Raw genomic sequence first — 26,625 nt, forward strand, 5'->3', positions numbered from 1 at the left:
TGGGTTTGTCTGTCACTTTTGCCCGGGCGGGGGTCGCGAGGGCAAGGGGCAGCGGGCGAGGCGCAAACTTTACTAGGAGTTTCGCACTTGCAGGCGGAGCGCGTCGGGCGGCACTGCACGCCCACAGGGGGACGCGGGGCAGCAGGTAGCCCCGCCCCAGACCTGGCCGGAACGGACCCGGCAGTGGCACCATCGCAAGCCCAGGTTGCCACCTCCCACCCCACGCTCAGCCCCTCACTCTCCGAAGCCCGCCTTGCAGCGGGAAATAAGTAAGGCTCGGAACAGACTGGCAAACTCGACAGCCAATCGAGTTGCCGCTCTCCCTCAGTAGTCCAATCAGGACGAAGAGAAGGCGGGGCGAGCACGGATACCTCCTCCCGGGCTCTTACTACTAGAAACCCGCGTCCTCCAGGGGGCGGAGGGACAGGGCTGGCCGAGCAGGCCGGAAGCGATGGCGCATGCGCAATGGTGCGGCCCAGGCAGCAGCCTGCCCGCGCGGGAGACCTACCATTCGGCAGTCGGACTACCACTCCCAGCAGCCTCGGCGGCTCCCGCGCTTGCGCGGTCCTCACCGCCCTCCCTTTGTGTTGCCGGCCGGAGCCCAGTGTTGGGCGGCTTGGTGACAAAGGGGCTCGAGAGGGGAGTCGTTCCCCACGCCGGGCCCCCGCAGAGGGCGCGCCACCCCGACTCCTTCCCGCCTGTGTCCTGGAATCCGTTCTTTAAGTCCGTGCCCCCATTTCGAAAGACCGCCCAAAGCGGGGCGGGGCAGGCTTCCACTTGTCGGGGTCCTGGGGGGTCTCTCCCTGTGCTGGCTCGGCCCCTCCCCTCCCCCCCATGGCTCCTCTCCCCGCCCTAAACTCCTCGATTAGGACTTTCGGAAGAGCCCCGTTGCCTAGACGACGGGCCCGCGCTCAGACCCGCCCCTTCCGGCAGAGGCCCCGCCCACGGGCGTGGCCACCGCTCCGGCTTTTGTCCTCTGGTCCCAGGCCTGCGCCACGGCTGGTGTTCGCTGCTTGGCGCGCTCGGCCGCTTCGGCTGTGCTCAGCTGTTTGGCCGTCTCCTCTTCCGAGGGGCGGGTGTCCTGTCGCGGTCTCTAACCCTGTCAGGTAGCTCGGCCGCAGCCTCCGGACGTCCGTACCAGCTCCGCGCCTGGGCGGCGCCGCGCCCTTCGGCTCGTGGATGGGGCGTTTCGGCCTCGCTCCCGGGTGCCCTGCTGCCCCGCGGACGCTCCATTTGGTCGGGGAGCGATGCTCTGAGGTTCGGCACGTTCTGGTTGGAGCTCCGAGTCTCCGGAGAAGCAGTGTTGTGACAACCACGACCGCCGGGAAGTTTTAAGTTACTCTTTGTAACCCAGTAGCATTGCAGACCAATCCAGTGTTTATAAAATAGGTAATTATCTGCAGCGGTGCTCATTCCAGCGATCTGCGGGGCGCAGACGAGACTAAATGGAGCTGTTTGTCTTTCGAAATGAGTTGTTCACATTGGATCGTTGATGCGGTGATAAACGACGAATAATACTTACACTTTGAAGTAAACGGGTTTGATCTTTACTCTCAGCCCCCTAAACCCACCCTCACATCAGGAGAACGTTCACTTCGATATTCAGGAAAATGGTTGTTATTTTACTTAGCGATTCGCATTTTTCCAGTTTTGGCCCAGTTTAAAGCAAATGATGAGTTAAGTTTCATTTACTGGCCACTAGCCTGCACAAAAGACTTTAATACTATGACGTTATGTGGAAACGGAGACATTATATGGGATAGAGTAAACGTTGAATAAAAAAAATAAGTAATTTTAAAGTACAGTTGCAAGAAAGAGATAGGTTCTTTTAATCCTTGCCTTCATCGGCTCTAAAATGAGTAGTGTTTATCTTGATTTAAGAATAAAGGTGAGAAACAATTTACCCCTTCCAGTGATAAGCAAGCCGGAGTTTTCTTGTTTGTTTTTTAATCACGATGTCATCCCAATAATGATTCTTCATGTTTTCATGGACTTCACAGACACGTTAAACAAAAAAAACTTACTCATTCAACAAGAAATATTTAATAAGCACCTAGCATGTGCTAGCTGCTGTTCTATGCAGTAGGGATGCAGTGGTGAAAAATGTCTATAAGACATTTAATTTATCCCTTGGGCTAAAAAGTCCGAAAATATTTGATTAGCTTTACAAAGTTCTTAAAGTGTATGCCAATGACTTTACCGTTTTCTGGATAAGGTTAGAAGACCAATAGCTAAGGCATGACTGTGACCACGCATTTTAGATATGCCACTAAAGAAAAGTGTTTAATTTTGAGGATAGATTGAAGAATTTTGGTTGTTTCAATTTTGTTCTTTGGAGTGTGTTTCATAAATAGTTATTAAATTCTCTTTTCTAAGGTTATATTTCTAGTTTAACTGGAGATGCTGAAACCTATGGGAGTAAAAGAGATGAACATACAATTCTTTATGTTTTGAGGTGCTTAAAATATAAATCCTAACACATTCATCTCAAACTTGAATTGCCCTAAACAATATGTGCTATCTTATCTACTCTACTTTCGATTTACAAATTTTGCTTTGAAAGAAAATGTAATGCTGAGAACTACATTTTTTTTTTGCTGTTGTCATGAAGGACTAAGAAATGGCATTCGTGATATTTTGGAATCATTAATTTTAATATACTTTGCTCTGAGGGGTCACCTCAACGCTCACGCACTCTTTTGGTGTATGTGCTAATATATCTTCCCAGTCACTTTAATATTGAACCTGCAAGAGGAGTCATGCTTTTAAGCATCATTAAATAATGGGTATGTTTATCACTGTTTGAAGATTCCCAGAAGACTTAAGGTAGCATTGCTGCCTGCCAAGGGCTGAGCACCTTACGGGACCAATTTCCAGAGGACAAGATACCACTGTTAGTTTAAAATCATTATGTCCTATGGCCAATTAAAACATGCCAGCTATCCAGATTCATGTGCGGGGTTTGGTGTTGTCTTACTAAATCTGTTTTCAAAACTTCTAGATTTTTCCTTGAATTCCGCATATTCTCACAGATTGCAGTCAAGCCTTTTGTTCATTTTCTTATTTTACTGGCATATCTAATATCTGGGTCAGAGCTTTCTCTATCAGATGTTTTACTGCTCAGATGTTCTCACACCTGCACAACAGGTGGATTTCATCAGAGATTAATTCTGCAATCCTTTTCTGAATTTGTTGGTGGGTACAGTGAGTGTTCAAAAGAACTTGCAATCTAAAGTACTCAGGGATTGGGTAATGCACCAGCAGAACTGTGAGTATTTGGGGAGTGTGTGCTTAGCACTGATGTGGAAGTCTCCTAATTCTGAACGACAGATTCTAACATTTTAGCGTCATGCATGCCTTAGAACACAATTCACGTTAGACTACCGTTTAGCTGCAGAGCTGGACTCCAGGGATCTTGGGGAAAAGTTTAAGTGCTCTAGGAAGATAATTGTTTGTCTCTAGTTAAGCACTTGCCTTTCTATAGAACGACCAAAACAAGCCCAAGAAAGAACTGGGGAACTTATGTGCTGTTTTGAGGACTGCAAAAGCAAAGGGGATTTTTTTTTCTTTTTTCCTTTCCTTTCTTTTTCTCTTTCTTTTTCTTTCCCTCTTTCTTTTTCTTTCTTCCTTCCTTTCGTTCTTTCTTTTTTTGACATGGTTTTGGAAGATATCAATAGGGACACATTTGTCGAGATAATTTGAAAGTAACTTAAAGAGAATCCACCTTTAAAAAGTCCCGTTGAAACCGCAATTCAGAATGTTTTTGTTCTCAAGAGACGAGATGACATAACTTTTAATCTTAAAATGAATCTCAGGCAGACATTTCCTACTACGCGTACTTGATGAATGGGTGGTGTCCTAGCTTCGCTCTTTCATGCGGAGACAGAGTGTGTGCGCTGGGGTGCAGACGTGCTTCGCCAGCAGGCGAGGAGCCGGCAGCTGGTGCCCGCCCCGTGAACCGGGCCCGACCGCGCGTGGGCCCGTCCCCAGGCCCAGGTTGCACCGGCTCTGCTCAGTCCCGCGCTGAGAAGGGCGGAACGCCTCGGCCTGCGCGCGGCCCGGAGCGGGGACACCACCCTAGCCTGCCGCTCCCCTCCCCCACCCTGAGGCACTGCCCCTCCCCCTGCGCCGCAGCGGGCTCCGGACAGCCCGAGGGAGGCGGGGCGGCCTCTTTCCGACCGCCTCTTCCGGGGTGGGCGGGGCGTGACCGGGCCCCTTCCGTGTGGGCGGGGCGTGGTGGCCCCTCCCGGAGTGGGTGAGGCTGGCGAGTATCTGCGCCCGGCTCGCGGGGCAGCCATGCTGCGGACGCGCGGGGTCCCCGTGGGTTCCTCGCTCTTCCGGGCCGCGCTGGGCCTGGGGCCGGGGCCGCGGCCGGGGCGGGCGGCGTCGGGGTCGCGCGGGCAGGGCTGGCTGCAGCCTGCGGGCTACGACACGGGCGTCACGGTGTACAACAGCCTCACCAGGAGGAAAGACCCCTTGATCGTGAGCGGCGCGGACACCGCCTCCTGGTAGCCCCCGGGGATTGGGGGTGGGTGGGGTGCTGCGGGAGGTAGGGCGGGAAGGGCTGTGGACCCAGCGTATTCGGAGGCGGGGCCTCTGCATGGAAAGCGGGATTGGGTTCTCAGGTGGAAGCATTTAATAAGTGATAAAAGCATGTTTAAAGTCATAGTGATTCACAGGTTCGGCTGTGCATTTAGCGATTCAAGTGTAATACAGCCCCGGCTATGCATTCCCCCAAAGTGGTTACTTTTCGAAAAAGGCATGATTATATGATGATCATAAATGAGAGTGGGGTGCCTTTTCTTGGAAATATGTTTCACATGGTGGATTTTAACTCTGTTCCTAGGTATAGCTGTGGACCAACTGTCTACGATCATGCACACCTGGGTCATGCTTGGTGAGTGTCCTGAGGTTGAATTTTCACACTTTTAGGGACCATTTATTTTGGAAAGAAAAAGCCTTTGCATGTTTTTGCCATCCCTCAAGTGGCAACTTGAGAATGCTGAATAATTACTGTATTGCAGGTATCGTGGGAAGCATACATGTCACAGTCTCGCTTGGTCCCATTTCACAGGTGAGGAAGGTCAGGGAGGCAGTGAGGAGCAGTGAAGAAGGACCTGTTTTGGAATCAGATGCTTCTTGTTGGGTAGTGAGATGAAGCCTTTCCAAGGGCCCTTGAATCAGCTGGTCACGAGTTATTTCTGGCCCCCATCGCTTATTTACTTCCCAGCTTTGGACAGGCCACTTTATTACTTTGTTTTTTAAAAAATACGTATTTATTATTCATTTATTTATTTTGGCTGCGCCGGGTCTTAGTTGCGGCACGTGAGATCTTTTTTAGTTGCAACATGCGGACTTCTTCGTTGCGGCATGCATGTGGGATCTAGTTCCCGGGCCAGGGATCGAAGCCGGGCCCCCTGCATTGGGAGTGCGGAGTCTTACCCACTGGACCACCAGGGAAGTCCCCCACTTTATTACTTTGAGTCCTGGTTTCTTCATCTTTGAGGTGGGGATAATAGTATCCATCTTTTTGAATCTTCACAATTTTATGAAATAACTCCCATAAAGTGCTGCTTACCCCAGTCCCTGAGGTGGAAAGTGTGGTGAAGGCTCCCCAGTTCTTGAGGATAGGTAACACGTTAGTTCTTGAGGGAGGTCACATGTTAGGAAGTGTGAGAGCAGGGGTGGACCCTGGGGCTCTGACCTCCATGTGCCCCTTGTCTCCACCTGGTAATGTGCTACCTTCTACATTTGTTGAAGTTGCTGCTTTTCCTCATGTTTTCTCTTGTGCATCTTTTAAACTTGTTATTGTTCAGATCTAGATTAAAAGTCACCTTTATTCAGTACGTTTTTCAAAACTTTATATATCACCCAGCAAGATCTGAACATTTTGTGTGTGTTATAACAAAGTAAATAGTCTAGGAGTCATTTTTTCCTTCACTTTGGGCTAACTTAACTGTTAATTATAAAAAGCATATTTTGATCTCTTTATTGAAGTATTAAATATGTTGGGGGAAATATTGAAAACAGTACAGGTTATTGTATCTCCCACCCTGGAAAACCTCTCCACAAAGGCAAAAGAGAAAGAAAACAATGTTACTATCGAATAAGAATTAAACCAGAATGGGACGCACAGGCAGCTCACTGAAAGGATTGCAGAGACAGAAGGGACTTGCAGTCTTGTGTGAGCTGAGTGGGCCCAGCTCTCTGGTTCAGGCAGGTCTGTAGTGTGGATTCGGGCACAGGTTAGGTCCCTCCCATTGGGTGGTGAACATTCTTGGTAACTTCATTTCAGAGTGAAGGCTCCCAGGTCCTTGAAACTTTCCTGAGTTATGAGACTGACAGAGGCTTGTTTAGCCATTGGAAGCACTTAGGTACATTTTAAACGGGCTGAGGAAGAAATCCTGAAAGAAAGGGGGAGTAGGGCAGAGCCTCTCCCTTATTTCCAACTAGCAGAATCAGGCCTTTCATTTGTAATTTGTATCTGTCCTTACAAATACGGAAAAGAGTACAGATCTTCAGTGTACGGCCAAGACCATGTTCATGGCTCTTAGACTGAGAAACAGAACGTCATCAACATCCCAGAAGCCTCCTGTCTAACTCCCTCGCCTAGGCCCCCCTTGAGGATACCACTCTGGGCATCTCAGCGGCACGTCATCGGGGAGAGTCCTCAATTTGGGGTGTCCCTGCGAGGTAGAACCCTAAGTGCCTCAAGATTTCTCAAGAGGTTGTAATCTTGGGGGCAGGGATGGTCGGGGATGGTCAGGCACCATCAGGCACGGTCCACTGCTCTTAAGTAAAGTTTAAAATCCCAAAGCCCAGGACCGTGTCCTTCCGCGGGTCTGTCCCTACTCACTCTCCAGGTTCCTGTCTCCACATTCTCCTCCCGGCTCGCCCTGCCAGCCTTTGTGTTAAAGAGACAGACACTTGGGCTTCCCTGGTGGCGCAGTGGTTGAGAGTCCGCCTGCCGATGCAGGGGACACGGGTTCGTGCCCCGGTCCGGGAAGATCCCACATGCCGCGGAGCGGCTGGGCCCGTGAGCCATGGCCGCTGAGCCTGTGCGTCCGGAGCTTGTGCACCGCAACGGGAGAGGCCATGACAGTGAGAGGCCCGCGTACCGCAAAAAAAAAAAAAAAAAAAAAAAAAAAAAAAGAGACAGACACTTAACAGACACAGCTCTTGCTACGTGCCATTCTAAACGCTGCGCAAACCCCAGCCAGTGATATCCTCTGACCGCACCAGGTGGTGGTGCTCTCATCCCCAGAGTGTAAATGGGGACAGGTCCCCTGGCTGGGAAGTGCTGAGCTGAGGGGGAGGCGGGTGTCTGCCGCGTCCAGGTTCCCCGCTAGGCGTGCGGCCTCAGCCAGGGGAGCTGGCCCTGTACTTGGGCTTTCAGGGTACCCACGGTGCTTGTGGAGGCGCCGGGGAGCAGCCCCATGCAGGTGTCAGGGACCCGCAGCCCCCAAGGTCCTCTGGGCTGCGCATGTGATTCGGCTCTTTTTTCACTCTGTTTTAGGTTCCTGTTAGCTTTTTCTCTTAAATCTCATTTCTTGTAGAGTTTTCCTGACTCGACAAAGAGGGATACACTGATGATAATTATAGTAAGAATTAGCTGGAATTCCTGCTGCACAGGCACCAAGATCATGTACAGCAACCCTATGACATAGTGGAATTTTGCCCAGTTCATAAATAAGCAGTCTGAGGCTTCAAAGGATATTTAACCTTTTAGCTCCTTGAGAAGGAGCTTTGGAGATTCTTGTCCCTGGAATTTGGCCTCAGCTCTCTCCGGGGCGGGTGGGTGTTGGGAGTTCAAGGGATACAATAATGAGGCTCATTTTCGCGGGAAAATGATTTTATGAGCTCAACTTTGGGCCGTGTGGATAACAGAGGTGAGCATGAGATTAGCTGACCCTGAGTTTTAAGGTTGTTTTCATGGGAAACTAGTTTCTTGAGATTTTAAATGGATATTAGATGTTAAACCCTTTTGCTTTCACAAGTCTGAATTACCCCTGTGCAGTCTGTCCATAAGCTGGTGTTTCTGTATTCCACAGTTGTGTGCACGTTTCTTAGGAAGGATCTTATCCAGCTTTGATGGGATTGTCCCTGTCCTGATTTGTCATTATTTGCTTCTGTCTCTTGTCACGGTGAAACATTAGTTATTCTGGAACACGAACAAGGATGGTGAAAGTTCTCAGTGTCTTGACCACTCCTGAACTTGCATCACAAGTGAATTTTTTATACAGTTGAATAGATATAAACTCAACGTCTGTAAAGTTAAAAATGCTAATGTGGTGTCCTGAAATTGAGGCAGCACCTTTGTCAGTTTCTCATGCAGACCCACATGGGCCAGTCAGTAAAAGACTTTTCCTTTTCTCAGCTGTCCTTGGAACGGTCCTTGATATCACACACTCCCACTCAACGTGCGGCATCACTAAATGTACGGCACGCTTTTGAAGGTCACAGTGTGGACTTTCGGTTTTAAAGATGCCCTAACATTTTTTTCTTTCAGCTCATACGTTAGATTTGATATAATTCGAAGGATTCTGACCCGGGTTTTTGGGTGCAACATCATCATGGTGATGGGAATTACGGACGTGGATGATAAAATAATCAAAAGAGCCAACGAGGTAAGTGTGGATTCCCTTGATTAGTGCTTTGACTGATGAGTCTTCTAACCCCCATTTGATACTTCTTATGCGCACTTCACAAGACTCTTCAGGCCTTACTGTCCACACGTGGCCCTGCGAGGATACTCTGACAGGTTATCTTCCTGAATCGTCTTGTTCCTTGGAGGCTTCCTGGCCTGAATGCAGGCCCTTCCCTGCCCCCTCAGCCTCCAGGGTAAATACCTCACTCCCGGTTTACAGAGGAAAGTCAAAAGGCCATTTTGGGGCTAGGGAAATTTAGCTCATAGGAGGTTTAATTTTCTCATTTGTTAAGTGAACAGGGTGCTTCTCTTATATCTCATTCAGCATTTAGAGGAAGTCTTGGGGGCAAATTCTAACACAGGGATTAAATAGTTATATTTTTTATTTTTAAAAATTTTATTTAGTTTTTTGGCCATGTCACGTGGCTTCTGGGATCTTAGTTCCCCGACCAGGGATTGAGCCTGGGCCCTCGGCGGTGAGAACACAGAGTCCTAACCACTGGACCGCCAGGGAAGTCCCTGTAGTTCTATTTTTATTTATTATTTATTTATTTATTTTGGCTGCACTGGGTCTCAGTTGCGGCATGCAGACTCTTAGTTGCGGCACGCATGCGGGATCTAATTCCCTGACCGGGGATCGAACCTGGGCCCCCGGCATTGGGAGCACGGAGTCCTAACCATGGGACTGCCAGGGAATTCCCTATAGTTTTATATATGTGTATGTATATATATATATATATATATATATATATATATATATTTTTTTTTTTTTAAATAAATTTATTTATTATTTTATTTATTCTTGGCTGTGTTGGGTCTTCGTTGCTGCACGCAGGCTTTCTTTAGTTGTGGCGAGTGGGGGGCTACTCTTTGTTGCGGTGCGTGGGTTTCCCATCGCGGTGGCTTCTCTTGTTGTGGAGCACGGGCTCTAGACGTGTGGGCTCAGTAGTTGTGGCGCACGGGCTTAGTTGCTCCGCGGCATGTGGGATCTTCCTGGACCAGGGCTTAAACCCGTGTCCCCTGCATTGGCAGGCGGATTCTTAACCACTGTGCCACCAGGGAAACCCCCTATAGTTATATTTTTAAAAGTCTACTTTCAAAGGTTCACCTCTTCTGCTTTTTATGATTAGCAACTCTCTATAACAATTATGTATATCTATAACAGTTATCTCTAACGATCTATAAAAAATTGTTAAATTATCTAATTTACAGAAAACCTACATGGAGTGCCTTACATCCTGTAATTTTAAAAATATATGAATATATATTTATATAGTGTTATTTTAGAAAATGAGTTTATACTTTATATTGTTCGTAACCTGCTTTTTCCACTTATTGCATTTTGAGTGTTTTTTCACGTTAAGTATTCTTAAACATTTTTAAATAATCTTACAACCTTCCGTCACACAGACATTGTACTTACTACCATCCTTATTTTTGGACTCTTGCATTCCTCCCATATTCTGTTATTTTCTCTCAGATTTATTTCCTAGAAACCCCATCTTCCTATTTCCTACCGATTTGCCTTTTTAATAACTAGACAGCATTCTGCCGTTGGGGGCTACTCAGAGATTCCTCTGGACCTCCCCATCCTTGACTGTTTTTATTGTTTCTAGGTGTTAAAAATCGTGCTGCAGTGAATTTCTTTTTCTCCCCCTCTGTTTTGGTTGCTTAAATATTTTTCCCAAGGTGGAATTACTAGGTCAAATGGTGAGCAGTTTATCTGATACGATTTGTCACCCTTCTTGGAGTTGGACCATTTCAGAGAGAGGTTACGAGCAGCGCCGAAAATGGGTTCCAACTTTAGACGTATTTCCTCACGTCCTCAGCACAGCAGCGTTCCCCATTTTTACTTAGTCTGGATAGTTCAGTCAGTGTGTCGTGTTCCCTTACAGTGGACTTGACTTCCGTTTCCAGGACTGTCCCTGAACTTCATTAACCATCCGGGTCCAGGCTCAGGCCTGGGACAGAGGCTTTGTGTGGACAGAGGTCAGACAGACAGTTCCTGGCCTCCGGACCTTGTGCCCGGCGAGGCAGACGGACCCTCAGACGGATGCTCTGTGTGTGTCTTAGTTTATTTTGTAAGCCCAGATTGGGGGTGGGGTGCACAGAGGATCACTGCGCCTTTCCGGAATTCAGAAATGACTTATCGGAGGAGGTTCGCCCCCGCGGGATGTTAAGCGTTAGGAAGGGACTGGCACGTGAAGAGCGAGACATTCTGGGTGGAGGGGAGAGCGTGTCCTGCGTGGAAGCCAATCCTGCAGGATCCCTGGCACGTGGGGCGGGCGGTGCCAGCTGGCGAAGCTGGGGGGGGGAGGGGCGTCCCGGCCTGGACGATGCCCTGGGAGTTGGGCTTTGTTCCGTAGACCGTGGGACCTGCCAGCACGGGACCAGCTCAGTGCAGTGGGAACGGCCCGCTCTGGGCCGGGGGGATGCGACCAGGGACAAGGGCCTCGGGAGGGCTCGGTGGGCGCCCTGCACTGGGGGAGGGTGCGCGCTTCGTGAGTGGAGAGAGAGGGAGTTTGAGGTATTGGAGGAAACCCAAACCAGTCTGAAGCTCAGCTCAGGGCTGTGTTGAAATAAAAATACGCATGCGGTCTTTGTCGTGGTTCCTGGTCCACAGCTGGAGTGATAGTGTCTTCTGTGAGCTAATGGGATGACCAGTGGCTGGGGCCTCTAGATGGTGTTGGCATGGGGGCTGGTGCCAGAAAGACCAGCCATGAGTTGAGCTGGAACTTTCACTCCCACCTGCATCCCTCCACCCCTGCCTACCTCCTGGCGGGGGAGAGGGGCTGGAGATTGCGCTGATCACCGGTGGCCAGGGATTTAATCAACCTTCCCAAGGATGGAGCCTCCATAAACCCCCCGACGATGGGCTCTGGAGCTTCCCGGTTGCTGGACATGGAGGCGCTGGGAGGTGGTGCCCGCCTGGCCCCCCGAGGGCATGTACGCCCCCCCTGCGCAACCTCGTCCCGCGTATCTTGTCCACGGGGCTGCTGCTGAGTTGTGTCCTTTATATAAACTGATAATGGGAAGTGGGGTGCTCTCCTGAGTTCTGTGACTTGTTTCATCAAACCCCCAAATTTCTAGTTGGTGGACAAAAGTGCTGGTGGCCTGGGGACCCCACTGCTGCAGGTGTCTGAGTGGGCCAGTCCTGTGGGACTGAGCCCTTAACTTGCAGGGTCTATGCTGACCCCAGGAGCTGGTGTCAGAATAGGATTGACGGGGCTTCCCTGGTGGCGCGGTGGTTAAGAATCCGCCTGCCAATGCAGGGGACACGGGTTCGAGCCCTGGTCCGGGAAGATCCCACATGCCGCGGAGCAGCTAAGCCCGTGCGCCACAACTACTGAGTCTGTGCGCTAGAGCCTGCGAGCCACAACTACTGAGACTGCGAGCCACAACTACTGAAGCCCGTGCGCCTAGAGCCTGTGCTCTGCATCAAGAGAAGCCACCGTGATGAGAAGCCCGCGCACCGCAACGAAGAGTAGCCTCCGCTCGCTGCAACTAGAGAAAGCCTGTGCGCAGCAAAAAAGACCCAATGCAGCCAAAGATCAATAACAATAAAATAAAGTAAATTTATTAAAAAAAACAAAACGAATAGGATTGACTTTCAGCTGGAGTCAGAGGGTCGGAGAAGTGGTTGGCATTGGAAAAGACACACCACGTTTGGTACCAGAAAGGAGCCGCTGCAGGGCTGGAGGTGAAGATCAGGCCGTGCTAGCGCTGGTGGTTCATCATCCCATCCCTGGTTCTCTCTGACGGTTTAGTTCGAGCCCTGGCCTGATTCCGTCTGCCTGGTCTCCAAATCCCCCGCCTGTGTCCGGTGTCCCTGCGGTCAGGTGTCCACCCTGGTCCACCACCGGAGCCTAGAGGCGAGGTCACGAGGTGCCGACGTGGGAGGTGCCCCTTCGTGGGGACCTGTGAGGGAGGGGGAGATGGGGGCGGGAAGGGGGCGGGCGGCTTGGGGCCGCAGGGGCGGGGCCCCAGCCCCGACCGCCAGGCGCCGTACGCTGCTGTCGCTGTCCCTCTGCCCTGCCACCGGAGCCGTTTGCCCAGGACCGTCTGACTTCAGTTTGTGTGCAGCCACCTGCTGGGGTGGCAGCCCTAGGGTCCTAGAGTGGAGTTTTTGAGCGAACACGATGCAGGAAGGAGTGTCCTATCGTCCACGATGAGGACAGACCAAGGGGAAGGCGGGGGGCAGGCGTGCGATGTCCTGGAATCTGCTGAGATCCGGGCGGGAGCCGAACAGGGTCCGGGACGCTTGGTGGGAAGGTCGGTCCCGCGACGCAGAGCAGGGTGGACGCTGGAGCCCCGCCTCGCTGGCCGGGGGTAGGACGGAAAGGACAGAAGCCTGTGACCTGGCGTGGCAGCTGGGTGAGTAGCCTGCAGGAAGCCCGCGGCAGGGCAGCGCCGGCGTCTGGAGGTGCAGGCTGCTCAAGAAGGAGGGCGCCCAGGTCGGCCTTTCACCTGTCCTCACGCCCAGCCGGGACGAGAGGCCGCGCAGCCGTGTCCCCGCACTGGGCGCTTTGGGGCTGGCTGTGAGTCTTCGGAGTCGGAGGTGGAGCTGTCCAGCCGTGGCGGGGGCTTGGCGGGTGGGCGCCGGAGGGGAAAGATGGGGTGCGCGGGGGGTTAGGGGAGTGTCAGCCGCGGGGTGAAGGCCGGGCGCCTGGGGAGGGAGGGGCTGGGCGTCCGGGAGCGCAGGAGGAGTGGGGCTACAGAGGGCCCCCGCGGGGAGTCGTCGCTTGCTACTTTATAAAGAACTTGCGCTACTTAGAACGTGAGTCGGTAGGATTGGTTAAAGATCCTAAGCGTAGAGAGTGTTTTAAGTTTTGACACCTGAGCGTTTCAGTACTTATTACACAGCAGGATGCTAACCTGGCATCAAAGGGTCTCTTCTGTCCTCAAAATAGAGTCTTACTTCAAGATGATAAACCATTCATCTGACACACAGAGGTACGAAGATACCGATTTGTTTCTTAGGATCCAGCAGAGAGGCTGTTCTTTTTACTGAAGGCAAACTTTGTTGACGACGGCCACACCCTTCATGCCATCTGCTCCAGCACTTGCTCTTAAAATACTTTAAATTATAATATTTCACTTTTCTGAATCACTTCCTTGACTTTAATTTTTGGCACAGTTTTATAGTTCGTCAGGGATAAAAACCACAGGAGGATTTCTGGGGTAAGGGTGAAAAGAAACGAGGTATATTCGCATGGTCGCATTCTGTGTTAAGAAAAACGATGATAAACGTCTCAGCGATTCAAGCCGAGTTACTCTCTCTGTGCTTTGGAACCCTGGCCCGCGTGCCCTTCCCTCCGGGAAGAAGGCTGGACGCGCAGCTGAGGGCGAGGGCTGGACCGGCGGGGTCCCCTGCCAGGGAGAGCTCAGCTGAGGTGATCCGGCGGGGGTCTGAAATAACAGGGACCAGGACCCCGTGTCAGCAGCGCCTCCTGTAGGTTGTTCTGTGTAGAGAGCAGCGCGAGCCCCCCGTGGGGTGGGCCCAGCTGCCTAGAACTAAAATGTTAGTTTTGGAATATGATTCCCTCTCCCCCAAGCCAGCAACAGCTCATGCCCACTTCCAGTGCACTGTCGCCTGTGAGCGCTCGCAGCCGTCCTCATCACGCGTGGAGCAGGACACGCCTGTTTGCGCAGAGGTGTCCCCAATGCGCCGTGTGTCCGTATTATCGGAGCTGGACACGCTGATCCTAGAGCTCACACGGAAGAGCAGAAAGCAAGAGTAGCCAGGACAAGGGAGGGAGTAGCTCTACCCGATGTTAAAAGTTAAAAAGCTATAGAAAGTAGTTGTTTTTAATATATTCTTTCCCTTTTCTTAGCACAGCTTTACTGAGGTGGAACAGACCTGGGGGAAGCTGTACGTAGTGCACACAGCGTGTGCAGCCGGATAAACCCTCCACACCTGTGACCATCACCGGTGTCGAGATGGTGACCGTTACCACCCTTCCCCCAGAACCCCCATCCTCCGGCCTCCCTGCGCCCTACCCCGAAGCACCCCGTCCACTTTCTGCATCTCTGGGGGCTGTAGAGATTAAACATTAATTTACCGTTACATGAAGAGACAGACGATGAAAGGCCAGAAAGGCCAGAAATAGACACAGTAAATCATGGAAATTTATTTTATGATAAAAATGGCATTTCAGATCATTGGGGAACAGATGAATTACTCAGTAAAAAGTGTTGACAGTTGGGTAACCATCTGGGGAAAAAAATAAACTAAAGTTGGATATATGCCTCACAACGAAATCTGAAGCAGATCGGATTTCACATAAGAGAAGTGGAACCACAAATTACTGGAATAAACCCTGGGGCACTTTTTATAGCCTCGTGTTGGGGAAGGCTTTCCTAAGTTTGTTTCCAAACCCAGAAAAGATGGAGAAATGTAAAAGATTGCTAAATATAAAAATGAAATTTTCTGCCTGCCATAAAATAGCCATAAGGTTGAAAGACTGAAAAAAATTGAAATTCACATTGCGGATAAAAGGTTGATTTCTTTAAAAAAATACTTCCTACATATCAATAAGAAAAGACCTAAAAGACCTACAGCTCTGTAGAAAAAAGGTTAATTTCAGATGGTTTAGTGCAGATGGTCCCTAAACACATGAGATGTTCAGGCTCCCTCAAACTATGAGAAATGCAGCTTAAAGATGCAACGAGAACGTGCCCTTTAGTATCGCGTCGACGAGGTCTAGCCATCCGCCAGCACTGTGCCCGAGCCTGGTGGGTCAGGTTCAAGCTCCTCCGGAGGCGCTGCCAGCAGCCTGCCAAGGGTGTGCGTGTGTCCTCGACCAGGGCGTCACGTGCGGGTCTGTAGCTCAGGCTGCGCACTCGCGTGGGTGTCACGGCCGGAGACGGCGAGAGCGCGGACCGGGTGGTGCGAGGTTCACGCCCGGCTGGGAGACGGGCGCGGACGCAGGCCTGCGTGGGAAGGTGGCGCTCGGCGCACCGCGTGCCCGGGTCCCGGATACCGTGTGGCGTCAGCGGAGGAGACCTGGCGCAGGCGCGTGTGGGGCTTTTGAGAGGAGGTACAAGCATGCAGCTGACCACACTTGTGCTCCTGGGACGACTCTGCCGGTGTTTGCCTTGTGGGAGGGGGGCCGGGCTTGGGCACATTGACGTTGCTCGTGTTCTCCAAGAGAGAATTACCGTGCAGGAGACAAATCAGGTAAATACCGATCAATTAGATGCTGATCTTTGGGTCCCACATTGCGTTTTATTTGAAACTTCTCAAACGTCACAATGACACCGAGTTTTTCGGCGTCATTTTCGGTTGGCCTTTTGTCCTCTGGATAGATGTACGGTAGCAGATTCCTTGTTTAGGAGGTCTGCTCTGCCACAAGGCCACGCTCAGGAGAAGGCCCAGTGGGTCTGGGTGCCCTGTCTGCGCGGGAGTGATAGGAACAAGGGTCTTGTGTCCGCAGAGCTGTCTCACCCGCGTGCACGGAAATCCCCGGAGCCATCTAAGGGGTGACTCGGTGGGACTCGCCACCTTGCAAAGAAAGCAGAGGCAGAGAGGTTTGTTGTCTTGCCCCAGACCACGCAGCGAAAAAGACGCTTTGTTCACCAGGTTTATTTCTTCAGTAAACCTTTCTGGCCTCGGTTTCCAGGATGATTCCTTTTTTGGGCCCTGGGCTGGGACGAAGGTGGCCTCAGGGTGACGGGGCTCGGGGTGGCCTTCCACTTGAGGAAGTTTCCTTGTCCTCCGGAGTGTCTACACCCTGACGCTGTTTCACGGGGTGGGGTGAGGGGAGCAGACGCAGGTGCCGGCGGAGCTGAGAGCTCACAGTCGTGGACCCGCGTAGCGTTTCAGGACGTTAGGGTCGGGCTCTGTGCTGGGAGTGTTTTTCTGCTGAAAAGTAAGAAGCGCTCTAGGGAGGATTGTCGTGTGTGCCGGCCCCCCTCCCCGCCTGAATCCAGAGCCCCTGCGTTCAGAATGCAGCGTACTTCTCTGGGGGTTCTGCTTGCCCCCAGACGCCCAGCCCTGGCCCCTCCAGATTGAACACCCGCCACAGCCCCCATTGACGGGGGCTGCATTGCTTTTAGATGTTTCTGAGACATTTCCTCATACAGGTACTTGTGACTTGTTTTCTCTTGCCCCCTGAGAGGAAAAGGGGTAAAAGTCGGGAACTCAAGTGGTTGTGTGTCGGACGGGTGACCTGGCTTGCCCTGGTCCTAGAAGAGCAGAGGCTACTTTGTATGTCTTTGGGTTTTGTTTTGAATTATATAACGGAAATCATGACACTGTTTATTCCTTTTTCTCTCTGACCAGAAAGCAGGTCAGTAAGCCTTTTTGACCAGCTAAGGGGCCAGGACGGTTAAATGCCCCTTTGTGAGCAGGACTGCGTGGAGGCCGTGCCGTGCGGCCCGGGAGGGGTGGCCGTGCCTCTGGGGTTGCGTCGTGAGCCCCCCAGACTCTCATGCTCTCCTCATCTTCTTACAGATGAACGTGTCTCCCGCTTCCCTGGCCAATCTTTATGAAGAAGACTTTAAACAAGACATGGCGGCCTTGAAGGTAGGTGTGTGATGAGCAGCGTGGACAGTGGACTCTGGGGCTGACCCCCTCCGCGTGGAGCTGGGGAAACCGCGTCTCTCCTCTGCTTTCTTACAGGTTCTCCCACCCACCGTGTACCTGAGGGTGACTGAAAACATTCCTCAGATAATTGCTTTTATCGAGAGAATAATTGCTAACGGGCACGCTTACTCCACCCCGAAAGGTAGCGGTTATGCTATTAACCTGATCGCTGGGTGAGACCCTGTAGGATTTGGACGGGCGGGCTGCATTTGGGTGGCTCGGATGGGCCGAACGTCTCACTGTCTTTCTTGGTAGGATTCTCACGGCAAAAATATTGTGAGATTTTCTACGATTGTGTCTCTTTGTGAAACTGCTGAATCAGTTCTCTTTCAAAATACCTTGCACTGTCAGAGGCGAGGTGGGCATCCGAGAGTCGATCTCGACGAGGCAAACGTGGCCAGGTGCTAACGGCCACGGGGTCCGGGTGGGAGTACAGTCTTCACTGGAGCCTTTTTTCAACTTTGTTTATAAGTTTTCACAACACAGCTGGGGACAGTGGCGGTCGCTCTGAAGACCCACTCCCTTGTTAAGGACTCTTCCCCCTCTCTGCGTAGGGGAGGGTTGTTTTCGATGGGCCAGTGGCAGAAACGGCAGATCTCCCGACACTGCCACTTGCACCTGTGCATAAAGGGCCTCGCCCTACGTCACCCCCCAGGAGCTGGACCGAGCCTTCCCGCATCCCGTGGCCTCTGCACGGGGCTGTGTCCCCTCTTCCGTCTAAGACACACCCACAGTGCTGCCTCCACGAAGCTGAAGACACTGACTGGGTCCCTTGTACAGAACACCCCGTCTTCGGGTGCTTTGCTTGATCCTCTTGGAGACAAAACCTGAATATAGCAAATACGTGAAGGGAGAACCGCAAGTCCTCGTGTGCACAGGCTGCACGCGGTTCCAGGCAGGGTCCCCGCGCCTCTCGGACTCTCGGGCAGGACCACGAAGGAAAGGTGCTCCCTGTGCAGTCACCCCCGTAAACCGCATCTAGGGTCACACCTCTTCCTTTGTCCTTTACTCTCTACGAGCATGGCGGCACCTGCAGAGCCCCGACCCGGGCTGCGCACTCTGGGCATTATTCACAAGGTCAGAGGCTTTTCTGGTCCAAGAACCAACAAGTTGTGCAAATAAGGCAGCACGGGATGGGCTGCCCAGTGGGACGGTGCCGATATCAGAGCTGAGGAAGTTCACCGTCAGCCCCGGGGGTGGAAGAAGCTTCCTGGGAGAGAGGAGGCTTGGGCCAGGACTTTGGGGATGGGCAGGATTTGGAAGGCGCGGCTGGGGAGAAAGGGGTGCAGCTGAAGAAAGGCAGGATCCCAGAGGCAGCCAAACGCCAGGGTGCAGCCTTGCCCTGGGGCCCCAGACAAAAGCAGCAGCTCCTAAACCAGTTAAACTGGACCCAGAGGAAGGGCCAGACGAAGCACCCCAAGACGGGCATTCTGTACGACAGGGGACCCGGTCGGCATCTTCAGCTGTGGAGGGAACACAGTGGGTGTGTCTTAGAAGAGGGGACGCAGCCCTGTGCAGAGGCCACAGGATGTGGGAGGGCTCGGTGCAGCGCCTGGGCTGGTGATGACGCTGGGGTCACGTAGGGTGAGGCCCTTAATGCACAGCTACACGTCTGCTCCAGAAGATACCGGAGGGGGAGGAGTGACCAGACCTGAGACCTGGGTCCTGAGGCACCAGGGGTTCACCCAGGCGCGGCACAGGATAAATGCTGCGTGTCGTCCTGTTCGGTTTTGGTTTTTTAATTTATTTATTTTTAGTTTTGGCTGCGTTGGGTCTTCGTTCCAGTGCACGGGCTTCTCATCGCGGTGGCTTCTCTTGTTGCGGAGCACGGGCTCTAGGCACACGGGCTTCAGTAGTTGTGGCTCGTGGGCTCAGTAGTTGTGGCACACGGGTTCAGTAGTTGTGGCTTGAGGGCTCTAGAGCGCAGGCTCAGTAGTTGTGGCGCACGGGCTTAGTTGCTCCGCGGCATGTGGGATCTTCCCGGACCAGGGCTCGAACCCGTGTCCCCTGCATTGGCAGGCGGACTCTTAACCGCTGCGCCGCCACGGAAGCCCTGGTTGTACATTTTTAATAATGGTGACACAAACATAATTCATTTAAAATAAATGTATTAACTTGAACTCCAGTAATTTGGACTTTGTGGTAGTTCCACAAAAGCTTGACTCTAATGTGAGCTTTGAACTATTTGTGAAGAAAAAATTTGTTCAGCAAATGGGTGAAGTAAGCCCAGGTTCGGGAAAATGTGTCCTCTATCAAGGGAGCAGTTTCTTCCTCTGTCAAAGCATTTTCAAAGTGCTGTCCGCATTCTGACTTAGTAGAAAGCAGTTCCCACAGTATGTGTTTCGCTGCTGTACCCCGGCGCGTAGGTCGGGTTCGGTAATAAACTGCATGCGGAGGAAGGACCCCGTGGGGGACTGGCAGAGCCCAGTCACCGGGGGCCGTTTCCCCTCTGTTCTGCCGATTGCCCCCCTGCGGCGCTGGCGCCTGCCCTGTCCCCGCCAGCCGGGCTGGAGAGTGACCGGGGACATGAGCCTCTGACAGTCCAAGTCCCTGGATCTTGTGTTTGTCTTGGCCGCTCCGTGACGCAGGTGGGATCTTAGTTCCCTGACCAGGGATCGAACCTGGGCCCCCTGCGGTGGAAGTGCAGAGTCTTAACCACTGGACGGCCAGGGAAGTCCCATAAAGGCTTCCTGGATCTTAAAGCAACCTGTCTTCAAGGCCACTGTCCCTAAGAAGATAGTGCAGATGCAGATTAGTAACTGTGTTAGTACAAAGAATGTGAAGATTAAAAACCAGAAGTTTGCAAAGATTAAAAATCGCACCCGACCTTGGGCCCTCACGCTGATCGCGGCGTGCAGGTGGCCGGTCAGGAGTGCGACCCAGTGGCCGCGGCGTCGGCCTTCCTGAGCGCCGGCTCCTTTGGGGCAGGAATCTTCCCACCAGGGCTGCGGCTCTGCCACCGCCTTCCCTGCTCTGCCTCTTCCTGAGTGGGGACGAGCAGGGCTCCCGGGCTGTGCAGGGTCCCCGTGGGAGGGTCGTCTGGCACCCGCAGCACGTGTGCACCTTGGTGAAAGGACCCCACGGCGGGGGGGATGCTTTCGCGTGAGGTGCCTGTTCTGAGCGGCAGGGTGGTCTTAGGGTATCCGGGCTAAAAACGGCTTGCTTTATCGATGGGTCTGTAACCCAGGGCCCAGAGCTGAAGGCAGGCCCGTGATAAACTCACTTCCCTTTTTTCTTGTTAAAAAGAACTGGCTCAACATTTTACAGAGAACTTACATTTGTGTTTTCCCTTTTACAACCGGACGTTCATGATGTGTGCAAACGCATGTTTTTTTTTGTTTTTTGTTTTTTTTTTTTTGGTACGCGGGCCTCTCACCGTTGTGGCCTCTCCCGTTGCGGAGCACAGGCTCTGGACGCGCAGGCTCAGCGGCCATGGCTCACAGGCCCAGCCGCTCCACGGCATGTGGGATCTTCCCAGACCGGGGCACGAACCCGCATCGGCAGGCGGACCCTCAACCACTGCGCCACCAGGGAATCCCCAGCAAACGCATGTTTTTACAATACAGTGTTGCTGTTAATTCTGGTTTAAACATACGGTGAAAGGCGCCACCTGAAGGCTGATGCCGTATCCTGGGTTCAGGGTCTAATTGTCATTAGCTGTGAGGCGTGTGTAGATGCGGGTGCTGACGACAGAAACGAGCTTCACGGTCACCTTTATGAAACAGGCAATGTCTACTTCGACCTGCAGTCAAGAGGAGACAGATACGGCAAGCTGGTCGGCGTGGCCCCTGCCCCCGTGGGAGAGACAGGTGGGTCCAGCCTCTCCCTCCCGTGGGGTTCTGGGGACAAAGCCCAGACCCTCCCCTGCTCTCTCAGACGTGGTGATGTTGCCGGACGTCTATCACACCCGAATGTTGGATTTAGTTGGGTTTGTTGGAATAGAGAGACCACGCAGAGTAGGAAGTTGCTGCAGCACGTGACACGCAGCCTCCCGTTCCTCCCTGGGGCGCTCTGCACGTGCACGTGCCGTCTGTGCTGTCACATCTTAACGCTCTTGTCCAACTGGCCGCTGTCACGTGTTAAATCCCCGTAGGTATTTTATCATACGTAAATTCCCACATAAACTTCCCCGTGATTCTGCCGCTTTTCATGTGCTTTAAAGGCGACTCCAATCTACCTCTTGAAAACTTCTAGTTAAGTTCCCATACGTATTTTAGCATGTATGACATTCCCACTGTATTCGAATCTATTCCTATACCCTCTCCTGCAAAGTCATTTTTGTGGAGAAGCAATAATAAGTATATAGAACTACATGAAAAGTAATTGGGAGATTGGGATCGACGTAAACATAATTTTAAAGGATACTCCTGAGATTTAACAAAACCAAACAAAAAATGAGCAAAAACCCAAAAGACAAGTTGTCTGAGTCGTCTCTGCTTTTAGGCGTAACCCTCCTGCCCTATGACCCGTGTCGTTTCAGTCTAATTACGGCGGGTGTGTTGAGTTGACTCCCCAGAAGAGTTCTTCTAACTTGTGCGCAGTCGCTGTTATCCTGCTTCCGTCCTAGACCATCCACGCCTGCGAGGTGTGGCCCTGGCCTTAGGGAAGCAGAGGAGGAACTTCTGATACCTACACATTCTAGCATCAGCAACACTTTAAAAAAAAAATAGACTTTGTTTTTTCGAGCAGTTTTAGGTTCACAGCAGAATTGCGTGGCAGGTCCAGAGAGTTCCGTATGCCCGCTGCCCCGCTGTACACAGCCCCCTCGTCATCAGCATCCCCACCAGAGTGGGACGTGTTAGAACTGGTGGACCTGCACTGACACGCCAGCCTCACCCCGAGTCCATAGTCTACATCAGGGTTACTCTTGGTGTCTCTCTGGGTTTAGACGGATGTGTAATGATGGCTATCCATCATTATAGTATCACGCAGAGAGTTTCTCAGCCCTAAAGATCCTCTGTGCTCTGCCTGTTCATCCCCTTCCCGCCCCAGCCTCTGTCAGCCACTGATGTCTTTACTGTCCCCATTGTTTTGCCTTTTCCAGAATGTCATAGAGTGGGAATCATACAGTCTAGCCTTTCAGACTGGCTTCTTTCATTTAGTAATACGCATGTAAGATTCCTCCTTTTTTTTGTTCTTTTAAAAGATTTTTTTTTGATGTGGACCACTTTTAAACTCTTCAATGAATTTGTTACAATATTGCTTCCGTTTTATGTTTTGTTTTTTTGGCTGCGAGGCAGGTGGGATCTTAGCTCCCCAACCAGGGATCGAACCTGCACCCCCTGCACTGGAAGGCGAAGTCTTAACCACTGGACCGCCAGGGAAGTCCCCCTCCATGTTTTTTCATGGCTCGAAAGCTCCCTTCTTATCAGCCTTGAATAACACTCCATTGTCTGGATGGACCACAGTTTGTTTACCCATCACCTACTGAAGGGCATCTTGGTGGCCTCCCCGTTTTGGAACATAAAGAGAGCCCCGTACCGGCTTGTCCTAGAACCCTGAACGCCCCTCTTCTGGATTTTCTTGCTTTCTGAATGTGATTGATACAAATACTCTGGTATTTTCCTTTTTGCTCTGATTATCATCTCTCTTTGAAAACAGTTACTCTGAAACTCAGCTACTGACAGAGACGGAATGAGGCAGCATGAGAGCACGTGTAGAGTAGGCCCCTCAGCAGCATCACTGCACGTACTTGAAGCCCCGCACGCAGTACTCAGATGACTGAAACGGGCCACGCTGCTGGGGGACCGCGTGCTTCTCTCGTGTTATAGATAAAAGGACCTGGTAGCTGTCTGGCTTTCACGTGGCAAAGAGAAAAACACGTGCACGAGAAATGTGAGGTTACTCCTCAGAGGAACGGAGTCGGGGACGTGCGTCCTGCCTGTTTGGGGGCGACTGTGTTGGTTCGTTCTGGATTCCCTCCCGCTGATTAACCATCTGTCACTGGCAGATCACTCTGACAAGCGGCATGCCAGCGACTTTGCCCTGTGGAAGGCGGCGAAGCCCCGGGAGCCGTCCTGGGCCTCGCCCTGGGGAGACGGGAGGCCTGGCTGGCATATCGAGTGTTCCACCATCGCCAGGTAAGGTTTTCCCGGAGTCGTCTGTGCTGTGATGTACACGCTCGGCCAGCAGAGGGTGCAGGTGGGGCAGGCTTGGTCCTAGTGCCGGCAACGCAGGTGGTTTGGAAAGGAAGCTTAGCGCCCGGGTGGGACCGGCCGTGGGAAGGGAAACAGCAAAACCAGAACACGTTTATCTCCCCAACATCAGCGCTTGTTCTCTTTAGTAGAAGAGCCCGCTTTGCAGTTAGTTCTTGACTGCCCGTCACACGCAGGCCAGCTCCGGGGGTGGCAGCATCCCTTCCGCGGTAGGTTCAGGGAGGCGGCCAGGGACCTGGGCCAGGGGCTGGACCCCCATCCTCGGCCCCAGAGCTGGTCCTGGACCAGGCGCCTCGAGCGTGACCCCCAGCGTCCCCTTCCGTCTGCCCTTTCTGCCGGCTCTGTCTCGGGCAGCACCGTGCCCGGGACGTTTCTGTCTTGGGAACCCCTGTAAACACAGCGCTTCTCTGGTCCCCATTCTCCTCCAGGGACCCTCTTTTTTATCTCTTCTCTCACTGTCCACGCATCCCCGCTGTTGTCTGACGGGCGTCCCCACCCACTCTGGTCTCCGGAGGTCACGGTGACCGTCAGCCCGGTCTGTGACGGGCCGCTGACACCCCTGCTCGCTCCCTGGCTTCTGTGGAACGTTCTTCTGGTTTTGTCGTCTCTGCTGGGGCCTTATCCACCTTCCTTTTGTGGACCTGCCCTGTGGACCGTCCCTCCGGCATCTGCGCTCCCTTGCCTCTGCCTGTGTGTTTGTGTGTGTGTGTGTGTGTGTGTGTGTGTGTGTGTGTGTGTGCAGTTGTGTGTGCGTGTGTCTGCGTGTGTGCTCGCGGGTACTGAAGGCCGCATCCCGGCTGGGCTCTCCACTTCCAGCCTGTCCCGGGGGTTCCCACCATGGTTCCCTGAGCCCTGCACGTTAACTCATGGATTTTGATACATTTGATGTGTTGCAGATACTTATTATAATCAGTTTTTTAAAAATTATTTATTTTTGGCTGCATTGGGCCTTTCTTGCTGCATGTGGGCTTTCTCTAGTTGCAGCGAGTGGGGGCTACTCATTGCGGTGGCTTCTCTTGTTGCGGAAGACGGGCTCTAGAGCTCAGGCTCAGTAGTTGCGGCACACGGGCTGAGTTGCTCCGCGGCATGTGGGATCTTCCCGGACCAGGGCTCAAACCCGTGTCGCCTGCATTGGCAGGCGGATTCTTAACCACTGGGAAGCCCCTGTAATCGGTTTTTAAAATTAGAAACAAAGTATGATTAAGGTGAACATTTCAAACTAGTAGCCACACCCCAGATTTTAAGGTCAGCAAACCCAGTCGCCCTCCTGTTGGCTGCTGCATGTAGCAGCTTCCTGGCTGGGCGTGAACGTTAGCTAAGAGCAGGCTGCCCTGTGCCTCGACCTCACGCGGGTGTCGTCTCTGGTGTAGGCTCACCCCACCCTACGGGGGGAAGCCTCCCCCTCCGCCACCTGCCTGTGCCAGCATGTTCATCCCAGCGAAGACCTAGAAGGGGTCCTACCTCCCCCGCCCCTCGCCGCGTGCTCCTCCCCTGCTGCCCTCGTCCGTGGTGGTGTCTGTATGAGACTTACTGGGAAACACATCTGAAACTCCGGAGATGTCACACCCTGTTGTTAGTATGAAACAGCGTCCAACTTTTCGTTAAAAAACAATCAACTAGGGACTTCCCTGGTGGCGCAGTGGTTGAGAGTCTGCCTGCTGATGCAGGGGACACGGGTTCGTGCCCCGGTCCAGGAAGATCCCACATGCCACGGAGCGGCTGGGCCCGTGAGCCATGGCCGCTGAGCCTGCGCATCCGGAGCCTGTGCTCCGCAACGGGAGAGGCCACGGCAGTGAGAGGCCCGCATACTGCAAAAAAAAAACAACCCCAAAACAAAAAAAAACCCAGTCAACTAGGGACTTCCCTGTTGTTCCAGTGGGTAAGACTTCGCACTCCCAATGCAGGGGGCACGGGTTCCATCCCTGGTCAGGGAGCTAGATCCCGCATGCATGCCGCAACTAAGAAGTCGGCATGCCACAACCAAGAGTTCACGTGCTGCGACTAAGAGTTCACGTGTCGCAACTAAGAGTCAGAATGCTGCAACTAAGAAGTCGGTACGCCACAACTAAGATCCAGCATAGCCAAAGTAAATAAATAAATATTAAAAACAAACAGACATGTCCAGCTCTCAGCCCTACTGTAAACACTTAAAAGTATTTACAAATACTTGTTGATTTAACAGCAGTGTGGGATATACGTTGTGTTGTAAAAAGATCTTTATCGGGACTTCCCTGGTGGCACAGTGGTTAAGGATCTGCCTGCCAATGCAGGGGACATGGGTTCAAACCCTGGTCCGGGAAGATCCCACATGCCGCAGAGCAACTAAGCCCGTGCACCACAACTACTGAGCCTGCGCTCTAGAGCCTGTGAGCCACGACTACTGAGCCCTCGTGCCACAACTACTAAAGCCCGCACGCCTAGAGTCCGTGCTCTGCAACAAGAGAAACCACCGCAATGAGAAGCATGCCCACAGCAACAAAGAGCAGCCCCCGCTCTTCGCAACTAGAGAAAGCCCACGCGCAGCAACGCAGCCAAAAATAAATGAATAAATTAATTTATTAAAAAAAAAGATCTTCATCTTTTAGATTCAAATAATTTCTCTAAAGCAGGAAGCATTTAGTAAATTTCAAATGTAATGTTACCGTTAAATGTTTTATTTTTGTTGAAATCTAAATAATGAAAATGGACTTCTATTCCTTTTCAGCTTTCTCTTATTTTAAAATAGGTGTGACATACAGACAAGACTAGAGACTAATCTAACAAACACTGCAGACCCATAGTTTAGCTGTTAAGTCTTAACTTCGTCATATTTGCTTCAGATCTTTGTAAAAATGGGTCACTCATTACAAATGCGAGTGTGGCCCCTCATACGCCCCTCCCCAGTCCTGGTCCCTCCCACCTCACGCTCGCCCTGTAGCGTTTGAATTTCGAGGACTCGTATTAGAGATCCTCTAGAAACCGCTGCCAAGGATGTGCGCTCCTGGACGACCTGCTCGTCCACTCAGCTCAGGTGTGACCGGTGCATGCGTGGTTTTTCCAGAGCTGGGCCAGTGGGAGGAGAGTCGGCCTTCAGCAGGAAGGACCTCAGTGAGGCTGTGGCATCTTTGAAAACATCTGTTTGTAACCATTTTCAGAAAAACTCACTGGTGTCTGCACCCCCGGGGAGCCGACGGCCTCCAGAGCTCCACAGCCGCCTGCCTTGTGCCCCCTTTCCGTTGTGCGAGCTTTTGCATTTT

At 52.2% G+C, this 26,625-nt stretch overlaps 1 protein-coding gene across 7 annotated transcripts in view; it reads left to right on the top strand.

Annotated features, from left to right (window-relative positions):
- Nucleotides 1-1,001: 1,001 nt before the first annotated feature.
- The window catches only part of CARS2 (cysteinyl-tRNA synthetase 2, mitochondrial), a 39,075-nt gene continuing 13,451 nt past the window's right edge, over nucleotides 1,002-26,625 (top strand). The window contains exons 1-8 of one of the 7 annotated variants that reach the window (XM_033435042.2): nucleotides 4,348-4,482; nucleotides 4,847-4,897; nucleotides 5,025-5,074; nucleotides 8,510-8,627; nucleotides 17,103-17,174; nucleotides 17,271-17,376; nucleotides 20,960-21,043; nucleotides 23,185-23,314. In XM_033435042.2, coding sequence (XP_033290933.1) covers nucleotides 5,043-5,074; nucleotides 8,510-8,627; nucleotides 17,103-17,174; nucleotides 17,271-17,376; nucleotides 20,960-21,043; nucleotides 23,185-23,314 — 542 coding nt within the window. In that variant the 5' untranslated portion in view covers nucleotides 4,348-4,482; nucleotides 4,847-4,897; nucleotides 5,025-5,042. Of the gene's footprint in view, nucleotides 1,390-3,859; nucleotides 3,925-4,248; nucleotides 4,509-4,846; nucleotides 4,898-5,024; nucleotides 5,075-8,509; nucleotides 8,628-17,102; nucleotides 17,175-17,270; nucleotides 17,377-20,959; nucleotides 21,044-23,184; nucleotides 23,315-26,625 lie in introns of those variants that run through there. The other 6 variants (XM_033435047.2, XM_049701282.1, XM_033435043.2 and 3 more) reach the window with 6 other exon arrangements.

The sequence above is a fragment of the Orcinus orca genome, chromosome 18 (genome assembly GCF_937001465.1).
Source record: "Orcinus orca chromosome 18, mOrcOrc1.1, whole genome shotgun sequence".
In the NCBI taxonomy this organism is placed as follows: Eukaryota; Metazoa; Chordata; class Mammalia; order Artiodactyla; family Delphinidae; genus Orcinus; species Orcinus orca.